Source organism: Sinocyclocheilus grahami, unplaced genomic scaffold (assembly GCF_001515645.1).
Source record: "Sinocyclocheilus grahami isolate Dianchi unplaced genomic scaffold, SAMN03320097.WGS_v1.1 scaffold657.1, whole genome shotgun sequence".
Classification (NCBI taxonomy): Eukaryota; Metazoa; Chordata; class Actinopteri; order Cypriniformes; family Cyprinidae; genus Sinocyclocheilus; species Sinocyclocheilus grahami.
The window spans coordinates 795,115-809,375 of NW_015505836.1; the positions used below are offsets into that span (position 1 = coordinate 795,115).

A 14,261-nucleotide genomic window follows, 5' to 3' on the forward strand; every position below is an offset into this window, starting at 1 on the left:
TACGACATGATAAATATGTAAATACCTTTATATAATATCTTTTAATGAGGACGTTTTGTATGGAAGCTTATTTCTGCCACAGAATAAAAAATAAAGGTTATTGCAACTCTTTATCTTGCAACTGCAAATTATAAACTTGCAATTCTGAGCTTACATTTTACAAATTTAATTGTTAAAATTGAATTCAGAGTTAGAATTCCAAGATAAAAAGTAGCAATTACTGTTTTTTGGTTTCCACAAAGTAATTCCGACTTTTTTTTCTTAGAATTCTAACTACATTTCACAAGTTTAATTGTGAGTTTACATTTCACAAGAAAACGTTCAGAATTGTGAGATAAAGTCGCATTTCATTTTCCAAGCCTGACCTTTTTTTCTCACTCAGAATTCTGAGTTTGCATCTCACAATTATTTTTTTTTGGTTTGTTTTTTCCCCAACTACATCTTGCAATTCGGACTCTATATCTGGCAATTCTGCATGTTTATCTCGCACTTGCAAAAGTCAGAATTGTGAGTTAAACTCCCAATCAGCTTTTTAATTTTTTTAATTGGGTGTCAGAAATAAGCTTTAATCATTTTGATAGCTAGAACATACATGACCTTGATAGACTCTTCTAAAAGTGCGAGATGCAATACAATCGCACACGTGTGCACAAACATCTGCCCCAGTGAAGTCTGTGTGTTTGAGCGTGAGAGTTTGAAGCGAGTCAAAGGCTGTGTCTGGGCAGTGAAGGCTGGGACGGATGTGCAGCTCCACAACATTTTCTACACTCTCCAGAGTTTCTGTATCCATTTAAAAGCACGTTTATGTTGGAGCGAGACCGTAGCGGCCGGCACTAGTTTCCAAATCTTCAGTGTCATAAATCTGTGTGTGCAGATGCGTTGAACTCTTTGGTTTACAAGAGCAGTGTCTCTACACAAAGATGTGCAATGTATGCATTTGTGCCTGCAAGTCATTGGGGTTGTTTATATTGTGTGATATAAGTGAGTCTTTAAAGAGACAGTTCACCCAGAAATTACTATTTATTCACCCTTTTGTCAATGCAAACCTGTATGACATTCTTTCTTTCATTGAGTGCATTTTGACTTTCTTTCTATTTTCTATCTATGCTATAAAAGTAAATAGTGAGCTGTTGAGGCTCAAAAATGACACCAAGTCATGGTTCACTGAAAATTTTAAGCACTGCAAAACTGGTTATGAGGCACATGAGAAGCGTTGATTTTTTTGGCATTACTCGAACTAAACAAAGCTGCGATTTGAGACAGAAAAACAACTTTTATATGAAAGCCTAATAAAACTTCACATCAATCACGTGGCTTCAAGGACTTTATTCAAGGATTTAATGCTGCTTTTTGTCTTTTGACCTTTCAGTTTTATTGTATGGAAAAGAGAACATCATGCAACTTTTCCCCTTTTGTTTTCCACAAAAGATAACGAGTCATGGAAGGTTTGTAAAGGCATGAGGATGAGTAAATGATGAGCTTTATGGGGAACTACTCTGTTAAGGTGTTGTGGCATTCAAAAAAGCGTGTGTTTGTGGCGTCTCATTCCCAGAGCACCTGGGATGCTGCGGTTGAATGTCTCTTGGCCTCCATTACGGAGTTCCCCAGCAGTTCATCGTTGACTTCCTTCAGCCTCTTCTCCTCCAGGAAGGCCACCAGTGAATCCCTCATGTCCACCACGTCCAGCATCTCCTGCAGGACCTGATTCTCATGTTCTCGCTGCTCAGGGATTTTCTCAGAGTCTACATGCACAAGAACATCGAAACACATTAATGCATGTGTGCATATGTTCACATAATAAAAAACAACAACACCAAATTAATACTTTATTTAAAATGATATAATATTAAATATTTAAAGTATATTACATATTCTTATTTTTATAATTTAAGTAATTTAATTAAATAGTTTGAAGTATTTAAACAAGTTAATACTAAGATTAAATTATGCTTATTATTGATATTTAACCTGTTAACCCGCACCTTTTAGGCGTGTCTGTGCTTTTAAACAATAAAAGCATTTATTTCTGGCTTTTTGCTCATTGTGTTGGAGCATGTGCAACAGCTAAACAACAACAACAATACTAATTTATTATTTTATATTATTATTATTAAATAACTATTTAAATTATTACAAATATTTAATATATTATAATTCAAATATATAAATGAATACAATAAAATTATTTGTTTTGGAGTTTTTTGCTCATCGTGTTGGAGGAACTAAAACAACAACAACAACAATAATAATAACGATTTCTATTCTTATTATTAATTATACATGACGCTTTCATGACCTCATATTAATTGCCAAATGACTATTATATAAAGAGAACACTGTACTTCGATATTAATAATAACTTAATTCTGATTTAATATTACAATTAAATTGTTAAAATCAATGAGTAATATTTAACAAGAATTTTAGTAATTTTATTTATTAGCTTTTTACTTTGTGTTATTATTATTAGCAATAATAATAACAACAACAAATATTAATATGAATAAAACATCATTTTTAATTTGCATTTTAATTTAATTATATAATGACAAATCAACACTACATAGTACTATTTACAAACTGAAATATTGGCAAACTAATTTCTCGGTAAAACGGAACCAGTTTTCAATTCCCACCATCCATTTCCATGTATCTCCGTAGCTCCATCTCTAACATGCTCTGTTTGTCTTCCAGCTCCAGCTGCCGAGACCTTTGAAACACAAAACCAGAATCACACAAAAATATTCTGCTGCTGTTAGCACAGCCTGTAATTTAGTTTCTGCATAGAGGATCCAGCTGTGCACAATATATGCTAAATACATGTAAAGCGGTGAGTTAAATAAATGAGGCCACTCGAAGCATTCATCTTAAGCATCAGTGCTAGTCAAAGACATGAAGAAGAGAGAGGTTGCCAGGGGCAACAAGACGACGAGGCTTGAGGTTTTTCTTCAACACATGCAAAAATAGATGATGCACTTTGAGCAATAACTGCTATTGAGCTCCTTAATGTTAATTATGTTAATGCTGACATGATTACTTTGTCACAGTGTTCAGACTTACGCAACCATGAGATCCGACTCCTCTGAGAGCAGATTGTTCTTCTCCTGGACCAGATCAATCCAGTGATCAATCGTTTCAGGGTCTGAACCTAAAACACACACAGAGTTAAAACAAGATCTCTTTAATCTCGGTCATCGCCACACTTTGACACCCTTTGGCTTCAACTCAACCAACCTATAGTGCATTCTGGGAAGCTTACACAACAGTACTGAAGGAGTTTCCATGCATGCAGGGCACAAAAAAGCTTTTAATTGATTTCATCTGAAGAAATTCATATGCAACGAATAAATAAATGTAAGCGTTAATTAAGTTACTTATTCTTGTACAAATATCTAATAAACATTTTTTGAAAAAAGAACATTCATGTTCACTGAAAGCCTTATGTTTGTTCCATGTTGGAATGAAAATAAATGATAAATGGAAATTTAAAAAATATATATATATGTATATACAATAAATATTCAATTTTAATTAATTAATACAATACAATTGAACACAATAAAAATGTTAAAGCTTTTTTGCTCATTGTACTGGAACAATAACAGCTAGATGACAACAACAACAACAACAACAATAATAATAATAACAATAATAATATAATTATACATGAAACTTATGACTAGTGATTGACCGATATTGATATTTTATAACCGATACGATACCAATTATTTGTATGTTTATGTGCCCGATAACCGATATGCAGAACCGATATTTATTTGCTGTTTTAAATGACTGAGTGACGTAAGTCCATACTTCCCTTTGGTTTTTCCTCCTTTCAGTCATCTTAAAGAAAGTGTTGAAAAACATCTTTCATGTTAAATTTAATCTTCATATTACAACAGTAAAAATACATTTTATTTAAAGCATCAGCAGCAACACTAATATTAACAATAAGCAAAATAAATGTAGAAGGTCTAATGTTTTCAAATGGAGAAAATAAATAAAGGAAAGGAGTCATATCAACTTCATTTTAAACTACAGTTTTAGTAGGTTTATAAGATGTTTAATAGGCTAAAGAGTGAAGAATAATTCACTGGATAATGTTAATTCACTGAATAATATTTTCTGGAATATTTAAATATAACAAACAAAACATCGCATTTTATTGCATTTCTCAACTGGCATGTTATATCAGAATTACTAATAATGGTTTTGTCCTTCTAGATTATGAAATGCCTGCTGACAGCGCAGTTTATCTATGCATTTACACAGAACTATACTCAAACTGCGATCGCTCGTGGAGATAATAAATAATTAATTTCCATAGAGTTGTATCTATTTAGATGTTTATTAGCGAAATAATGGTTATATAGTAAATGTTAATCAAATTTAGGGTGTTTTAAACAAGTGAATCTTGTTCAAATTTACATGCGGTGGCCGTGCTGGAGCATTTCCTGAGCATCAACCCGGTGAGTGAACAGCAATATGAAAGCGGCTTCACGAGACTAATGATGAGCATAGACAACAGACAGAGAATTAAATTTAGCGTTTTTATTTCCAACATGCGCTCATTCATGGCTGTATTATTTAATTAATGCAAAGTTACGTCTTTATTGGGAGAGGACTTAACGGATTATCTTAGCCTACGTGACTCCGACTTCATGAGACGATGAGCATATAGACAACAGAGAGGGAATTAAATTCAGCACGTTTATTTCCAACATGCGCCCATTCAAGGCTGCATATTATTTAATTCACGCAAAGTTACGTCTTTATTGGGACAGGACTTGACGGATTATCTTATGTGACTCTGTGAGTTCGTCTCTATTTCTTCGAGCCAAGCTACATAAACTGCATATCAGGCATTTTGTTGTAATACATGTAATTTGTGCATTAATGGCTGTTATGTTAAATAAAGTTTACTAACTACAGTAAATCAAGTACCTGTGCACGCCATTGTTGTTGTCTTGTTTCCCCTCAGACGCGCTGCAATGGTGATCCTGCGCGCAATTCTCAAAACATCCACAAGATGACGGCGTTTATCGGTGAATCCGATATTACAAAACCGATATCCGATTATTGTAAAATGCTTAAATATCGGGAAAAATATCGGTAAATCGGTCGATCTCTACTTATGACTTCATTTAATTGACAGATGGACTATTTGTAATTCATTTCAAATTCAATACTTAACTGACTACATAAAGAAAATATAATAATCATATCATGATACGAAACTCTGTATTTCAAAAATAAAAATGACTGAAATTAATTATTTAGAAATAAAAAAAATGGTTGTTTCTAATTTATTATTAATATTGAATAATTTAAACGAATCAGACATATTTATTATTATATAATTTATTATAGAAATTAAATTAATACATTTATTTGATTTAATTTGTTCGACCATGTGCAGCAATAGTTAGATTTAAATAATAAAATGAATAATAATAATAATAATAATTATTATTATTATTATTATTACACATTAAGTTGTCATGAGTTTATATTAATAGACTGATGGACTTATTGCAATTCAATCTAAATTAACTAAACTAAAATCTTTTGCTGGCATATGAATTTCTTTCAATTTATATTTAATAGACATCTCAGTGGCTACCCGTGCTATGAGGGTTAACAAGTTTGAAGTGTTTCAGTGAGAATCTAGCGCCCAGTCTGACTGCTGTAGAATATGATGAAGTGAAATCATTAGCAGTGAACGTGGTTTTCTGTAGATGGATGAGATGTCATACCAGCCTCTCCTCTCAAAGCTCTCTCCAGCTCCACTCCTTTCTCCTCCAGCTCTTTAAAGGTCACTTCTATCTCATCCAGCCGTCTCTGAATCGTCTGCGGGGGTGGCGGAACCAGGACAGCATGACCAAATAAGAATGAAAATCAGACACTTGATAGAACTCGATGCTAATGTTTCTTTTATTGGTAAAACAATAAGGTTCCATTTGTTAACTACAAGAGTTAACATGAACCAACAATGAAAAATACTTCGAAGGCATTTCTTAATCTTAGCTAAGGTCAACATTTGTTGTTAATTCTTAAAATCAAAAGTTGTATCAATTAAAATTATTTAATGGACCTGAAACAACATAAGCAAGGAACAGTTGTACTTTAATGTTAATGTATGTAATGCATTAGTTAATGTTTACTAATGGGACCTTACTTTAAAGTGTTACCTTTTATTTAACCTGCATATGTTTATTACAGTTATGGGAAATAATCTACACGGTTCAGACTTCTTCTGTGGTCTTTGAGGAGTGTGATCTTGCTCACCTGAGCTTTGTGGAAGCGCTGGATTTCACTCATCCTTGCTTTCCGCTCCAGAGTTTTCATCCTCTTTAGGTTGTGTTTCTCTGACTCAGAAATCTCAAAATCAACCCCCTGAACACAGAAAACACAATCCCGAGTCAACAACTTCCTAGAGAGCAGTTTTTAATCAGTCTACCAGAAAACATGATCACATGATCTAGTGTTTTTCCCCCCAAAATAAAAGCTTGATAGTTTGAAAATTAAGAAAGCCATAAATATGATTTTTTTATTAGTAGTAGTTTTTATTTTACCGTGAAATGTTACAATATTAATGCTTATTATTTTGCTTAATATCTGCATTTAATAATAATAATGTCATATTGATCACACGTCACAATCACAAAATGTTTGGCCAAATTGTGCAGCCTTACCAAAAAGCATAACAAAGGTGAAAGGTTTTACATTTTAAATCCCAATCCAAATTTTGATCAAATATTTTCCCCAAATCATGCAGCCTTTGTTCATGAAATGGCATCATAATCAAGTTCTATTCTGGGCAGTCATGCTCAAGTATCAGCAAAATAACTGCATATTCTTCTTGTTTGTAGAAAATGTCATGCATAGAAATGTGGCCTTCTGACCAAATCTAGGGCCGTTCCTCAGCCAAAATAAGCTACGGACCAAGTGTTAAAATACTAATTTGAACATAATCTCACCTTGCAATCCAAATAATGGTCTTCTCCTTGAAGATCCTCTTCATTCTCCTCTTCATCATCATCAACACCTTCTTCATTATCGTCTTCTGATACATAATGGTCTGGTTGAGCTTGTCCTAATGAAAATCATAGCAAAATCAGCTGCTAAAAATTAATCTTAACCTAGAGACGTTCGGTACTAAAAGATATTTGTACACATAATACTCAGTAATATTTTCGATTTGGCTTCACTGACACTGAATGAGAACAAAACCTAAACAGTATTGTCTTCTGTTGCGCTGCTTTATAGCTGAATTGAATTTGTTTCATAATTGACCCCAAAAAATTAAAATTTCGTCATCATTTACTTAGCCTCAAGTTGCTTCCAAACCTGTACGAGTTTCTTTCTTCTGTTGCACACAAGGCATTCTAAACATGCTAAATGACTAAATGTAAACAATGTTGGTAGCCAAACAGTTGCTGGTAGCCATTGACTTAAAAATACAATGAAAGTCAATGGGTACCAGCTATTCTTCACAATCTTCTTTTGTGTTTAACAGAAGAAAGAAACTCATACTAGTTTGGAACAGGATTTAGTTGAGGATGAATAAATGATGACAGATTTTTCATTTTTTCTGTCATTTTCTCATCAAAGAACTACTCTTTTGATCAGTCTACCAGCTGCTGTTTTCAGCAGTTTTCCATCTAAATTAAAGCTTGCTGGTTTGAAAATTAAGAAATTAAGACAGCAATAAATATCAGCATTGTATAGTACAGTTGTGCTGTAACTATTATTATTATTTATTATATTATTTTATTAAATACGATTTTTATTTTACAGTAAAATAACAATAGTAGTCATTTTCTTTAATATTTAGACATAATATTATTAATAATCATACTTATCAACAATTGCAACAATAATGATAATAATAATAATCATTTATTACATTTTATTAGTCATGTTGATAGATAATCACAAGATTTTTGGCAAAATTGTGCAGCCTTACACACAATGCTTTTATTTTATTGAAACTATTGTCTTTTTTTTTTTTTAGAGCTGCTTTACAGCAGAATTTGAATCTGTCTCATATTTGAAGAAGTTTGCTATTTTAACAGAAGTCTGTTAACAGAATTGTAAATTACATTTTTGAAAATTACTTTTCATGCAGTGTGTAACACAGCTCTAAGTGAATGAAAACATCCTGCAAAGTTTTAAATCTGAATTAAAAAGTTTTTTCGAACAACATAATACGAGAGCCTGTTCTTGTACACCCCCAAAACAAAATCAAGACTTTGTAAAAGAGCATAATAGGACCCCTTTAAGTTATTGTCCCTCAAAAGAAAGAGTCGACTCTGAATCATTGAAACGAGTCGTTTTTTAAAACAAATCCCAAGCCGTTTCGTGTTGATGTCAACATGAAACATTAGCACATTGCCCACCCACTTGTTGGTCTTTTTGCGTTGGTCTGAATGAAAATGCCATTTCATTCTTTGCCACTAGGTGCCGCTTTTGGAGCGGTAAAAATAGCGGTTTCCCCGGTAACACTGTACACAAAGCAGCACTGCACTCACAAAGGCTGCTGTATCAGGAATTACAGGCATGATTAAATTAAAATGAGACCAATCGGACCAATCACCGCAGATTAGCGTCACACAAAGGAGGGGTTTGGAAAAATGAATCGTTTGGGAGTCGTTGAGCAAGTAAGGTAAAAATAAATGCATATTATAAGACAATGAAAGTGTTTTTTGACCTTGCATGCATGTCAACCTGTTGTTGGGGACTCCCAAAACCAAATTATGCACCTTTCATTACCCATAATAGGGGCACTTTAAAGGGGTCATATGATGCTTTTTTAAAGATCATTATTTTGTGTATTTGGTGTAACAGAATATGTTGACATGCTTTAATGTTCAAAAAACACATTATTTTTCAAATACTGTACATTATCGTAGGTCCTCTATGCCCCGCCTCTCTCAAACGCTTTGTTTTCTACAAAGTCCCTCCTTCCGACAAGCGCAGTCTGCTCTGATTGGCCAGCTGACCCAGTGCATTGTGATTGGCCGAACACCGCAAGCACTCGTCGGAAATGTAACGCCCCTTACCATAATCGCGAGCTTCATCTTTCAAAATAAATGTAAAGACAGAGCCCGAAAGGGGAACAGAGTCTCGTGACAGACAGTGATGAAGCTGGTATGTGTGCAGTACACAAGCCACGGTTAAGACAGCTGACTCCACTGTGATGTGACCCTCTCTCTCTCGCGCGCGCACTCTCTCTCTCTCTCTCACACACGCGCACACATACACAATGCGCAAAACTCCGCATTTGAACAGTCAATAGCAAATACTTAAACTAATAACAAAACAGTAGCCGATTCAGAAGCGCCAGATTGTCATAGCAAAGTCAGAATTACCTCCTCTCCTAGGTTCACGAAACGGTCGTCCATAAAATGCATTGCTGTTCTGTTGTAAGTAATCTTAAAGATTCCTAATTGCATCTACTTCCGGAAGGCCAAATAAAGTGCTTTTGCTTTCGCCTAGAAACACACAGCGTCTCCCTGACATGCTGCTTCAACACTAACTCCGGTTACTGAAACCACGCCTTCTTTCTTTGCGTGCACATTTGGGCCGCATTACGCAAATATTCCCACATAGTGAGGTAGATATGTGGGGGCGTGTTAGAACGAGCCGTTTTAGGGGGGCGTGGCAGAGTCTTAACTTTGATAAAGAATATTTCTTTGGTTTTGAGACTTTAGTCTTTGCAACTTCAGTGATCTTATCTATGCACAATCAGCTTGTAACACTCCAAAGAGAAAGGAAGACTTGAAATCGCATTATATGACCCCTTTAATAGAAAGTGTATTGTATAAAGCACTATCTAAATAAAGCTGACTACCAAAAATGTTGACTCCTAACCTGAAGGTGCGACTCTGAGGACGCTGAAGCGCTGCTGCAGTCGAGGTGAAGAGAGATTCCATGGGGAAAACTTGGAGCGCATCTTTCCGTGTTGCGAGTGTGCAGAAGGTGGTGGTTCACTCTTCCTTCTCATGCAGCGCCGGTTGCGCTGGTCCCGCAAGCTCATACCGGTTGCGGTGCCTCCGCTCCAGTAGCCCTCCTCCTCGCCTCCTTCCTGCTGCTTGGAGGAAGAGGAGGTGGAGGCGGCAGAAGACGAGGCGGGCGTCTCCGAGTCTGAATCCTGGCTGAGCCGGTCGGCCTTCTCCTCTTGGCTCAGCTGAAGTTTACGCAGCGACGGTTTGGATTTGGATTCCGGAGTTTCCTCTTGGTTCTGCTCTGGTTCCTCGGGGGTATTTGAGGCTTGAGGCACCACGTTATGGACAGTGCGAGGTTTTGGGAGCGGAGCTCTGGACGGTCGAGGGGCCGGCACTGGAACAGACGGACTGCTGTTATTTTGTTGGTTCTTGATGCCTGTGCTCTCTGGTTTGAGCTCTGATGGCGGTTGGTCTTCTTGCTCTGTGGGAGTGAGACACTCAGTCGATTCTTCAAAGTCAGGGTCAACGGAGATCTTGTACGAGCCCTTCCGTCTTACAGAGACGTGTGGAGGTGGGGATGAAATTTCCACTGTTTCACCATTTTTCTCCTTCTCATCCTCCTCATTAAGGCTATTTTCGATTTGATTCTAGAAAATTTAATAACATAACATTATCATGATATTTTAGAACAGACATATTTTGTGCAAGTGTGTGAACTGTTACACTGCGAAACGGTTTTAGACAGAAATGTGTCAAAATACAATTCATATGTACTACTGTTCAAAAGTTTGCGGTCGGTATGATTTTTAAATATTTTGAAAGTCTCTTATGCTCATCAAGACTGCATTTATTTGATCAAAAATACAATAAAAACCGTGAAATTGTGAAATATTATTGCAGTTAAAAATAATTGGTCTCTGTGTGAATATATTAAAATTATTAATTTATATTTGTGATGCAAAGCTGAATTTTCAGCATCATTACTCCTGTCTTCAGTGTCACATTATCCTTCAGAAATAATTCTAATATACTGATTTGCTGCTCAATAAACATCTCTTATTATCAATGTTGAAAGCAGTTGTGCTGCTTAATATTTTTGTGTAAACATTTGTAATACATTTTTTCAAGAGTCTTTGATTAATCAAAAACAATGTGATCAGTTTGATTCTAAACTAATAACTCTAATGACATATGTGACCCTGGACAACAAAACCAGTCTTAAGTCGCTGGGGTATAAACATCTCTTATTATCAATGTTGAAAGCAGTTGTGCTGCTTAATATTTTTGTGTAAACATTTGTAATACATTTTTTCAAGAGTCTTTGATTAATCAAAAACAATGTGATCAGTTTGATTCTAAACTAATAACTCTAATGACATATGTGACCCTGGACAACAAAACCAGTCTTAAGTCGCTGGGGTATATTTGTAACAATAGCCAAAAAAACATTGTATGGGTCAAACTTATTATCGATTTTTATTTTATGCCAAAAATCATTAGGATATTAAGTAAATATTTTGTAAATTTCCTACCGTACATATATCAAAACTTAGTAATATGCATTGCTAAGACCTTCATTTGGACAACTTTAAAGGCAATTTTCTCAGTATTTTGATTTTTTTGCACCCTCAGATTCCAGATTTTCAAAAAGTCGTATCTCGGCCAAATATCTAACAAACCTATCCTAACAAACCATACATTAATGGAAAGCTTATTTATTCAGCTTTCAGAAGATGTATAAATCTACATTTCAAAAAATTGACCCGTATGAGGTTTTGTGGTCCAGGGTCACATATACAGTACAGCTTACAACTAACTGTGAGACTTTAACTAGATTACTAACTGACTGTAAAATTAAGTGATTTTTTCGACTGTGGCAATATATCAGTCAACCATTATTGGCAATAGTATAGTGATGTGTAAAGCATTGCTCACAAAGACATTTCAAATCAACCAGCTTTCTGTTGTTCAATATGCATGACCATCTTTAATCGATTCAAAATTCGTGCGGGAAAATATTTTGCCCTCAAGCAAAACTCCTGGTTGCATGAACTCCTGTTGAAATGTCTCAATTTTAACAGTGACATTTTTCAGAATAGCAGTAAATGTGAGTGTACTAGGGGTGTGCGATATTTATCGTCTACAATAATATCGTAATTGTTGTTTCAACGATGTGCAAACTGACATGATCAAGTGTGTGTATGCAAAAAACAAACAAAAACACATCTTGAGAGTCCAAAAGCATTCACTGCGTGATGAAGCCTATTAGAATAGTTAAAAATGTACCTATAATTCAAGTTACGAAAGCAAAAAATAACACTATGGTTTTATAAAAGATTTGTAATAGTCAATATCACATAAGCAAGAGTACCGATTCTACACAAGAGTGCAACAAACAAGAAGTTAATATTTACTGAGTTACTTTTTACACACAATATTGTCTGTTGTCTGTTTCACCAACAAAAATAGTCGGAACAGAACATCTCTCAGAGCAACACTGCACTGTTTCGCTCCTGAATTAATCGGTTTTTGAACAAATCATTTGAGTCAATCATTCAATGATCCATTCATAAAGACCTTCACTTGCTTTGATTCTAAACGAATTAGGCATTTTGAATGAATCATTTGAATGACTGATTCAATGAATCACCCATTAAAACAGGGACTTGCTGCCACCTACTGGCGGTTTTAGTGTCATATTTATTTATCCATGATAGGCTTTAATTAAGTACGTACAATGGGAAAGCAGACTTGCAAAGCATTGGCTAATCATTCTCATCTTCAGTTGTGCATTAGCATTATGTTGGTTTAAAATGAGTAGTACTAAAACTGCTTGTCTTTAAATCATACAGTTGAATAGATTGCAACAGAAAGTGACTGCAAAAAACATCAGTAGCTCACAGAAAACTGCATCAGCTCTGAGGAGTCTTATGACCAACCACTAGGAATCCAATCCCACAAGCATTACTTTACACAGATGCCCTCTTCACACACACACACACACACACACACACACACACACACACACACACACACACACACACACACAGCGTTAAAACACACTCTCAGCCGCTGAGTGCAGCTCACAGTAGAATCTCCCTGAAGACAAATCAAATTCAACATGTTCTTCTTAGACAAGGGGTAAATTATTGAACAAGCCCCACAAGCAGGATCATTTAAGAAGATCTATATTTGAAGGGCTGCATAGGTGGTTGATTGTAATTTACATGTGTTGTAATAATTAGAACCTAATAAAACAGCATTCCACACGGTGCACGTTATGTATAGCTTTAAAAGCTTATGTAATAATTTATATAACATCAAGATGTTTCAGTCCTTATGACAGCAGATGAGACACAAGTCTATGATAAATAATAAAATAAATTGCATTATGTAACATAAGAAATATAAAAAAATATCAATACTGAAATATTTATAATCATTCAGAAATTCTGAAAAATTATATACTGTATTTAGGCCTACTTTTACCTACTGTTTAGGGATGCACGATATATCGGCCACCATATCGGTATCGGCCGATAAATGCTCATTTTTTCTGTTATCGGTATCGGTGTTACTCACTGATCTCCAAAAATAAAATAAATATAAATAAAAAATATAGTAAAACAAAGAAGTATAATAAGGTTAAATAAAATAAAGTACAAGAAAATGAAATAAAGCATAATAAAGTAAAATAAAATGAAGTATAAGGTAAAATAAAATGAAGTAAATAAAATGTAAAATAAAGCAAAATAAATGAAGTATAATTAAATTAAATAATACAAATAAAATGAAGTATACAGTAATAAGGTAAAAGAAAATGAAGTATACTAAAGTAAATTAAAATTAAATGAAAATGAAATAGAAATAAAATGAAGTACAATAAGGTAAAATAAAATGAGGTATAATAAAGTAAAATAGAATAGAATAAAATAAAGTAAAGTAAAAAAATAAAATAAAATGTATCTCAGGCTTACCCGTGTCGGAGTGGAAAGTGTATCCGCCCTGCCGTAGAGTGGAGCCGCACTGATAACAATTGAAACAACTGCGATGGAAGAACTTGCCCTCAGCGCTTCCTCTCTCCAGCACGTATAGATGCTTGTTGCAGAAATAACAGAGCTCACTGCTGCCCGCCTCTGATGAGGCCATGGGCACCACAGGTGCCGCAGGCTGGACAATTAGACAAAGTTTAAGATACTGCACATATAATTACTATGGAGCAATGCATTACAAGAATTTACTTTTTTTTTTTTTTTTTTTAACGGGGGCAAATTTTGCCCCCCTGGAATGAATTTACTCTGGATATTTTTT

The 14,261-nt window shown here is 34.7% G+C and overlaps 1 protein-coding gene across 1 annotated transcript in view; it reads right to left on the reverse strand.

The window, feature by feature from the left end:
- Nucleotides 1-307: 307 nt before the first annotated feature.
- Nucleotides 308-14,261, reverse strand: part of mical1 (microtubule associated monooxygenase, calponin and LIM domain containing 1) — a 42,725-nt gene continuing 28,771 nt past the window's right edge. The window contains exons 16-24 of the mRNA XM_016242423.1: nucleotides 13,928-14,120; nucleotides 13,012-13,049; nucleotides 9,877-10,597; nucleotides 6,981-7,096; nucleotides 6,289-6,396; nucleotides 5,757-5,850; nucleotides 3,061-3,148; nucleotides 2,637-2,710; nucleotides 308-1,742 (exon numbers count right to left, since the gene is read on the reverse strand). Of these exons, the coding sequence (XP_016097909.1) occupies nucleotides 1,543-1,742; nucleotides 2,637-2,710; nucleotides 3,061-3,148; nucleotides 5,757-5,850; nucleotides 6,289-6,396; nucleotides 6,981-7,096; nucleotides 9,877-10,597; nucleotides 13,012-13,049; nucleotides 13,928-14,120 (1,632 nt within the window). The 3' untranslated portion in view covers nucleotides 308-1,542. The remainder of the gene's footprint in view (nucleotides 1,743-2,636; nucleotides 2,711-3,060; nucleotides 3,149-5,756; nucleotides 5,851-6,288; nucleotides 6,397-6,980; nucleotides 7,097-9,876; nucleotides 10,598-13,011; nucleotides 13,050-13,927; nucleotides 14,121-14,261) is intronic.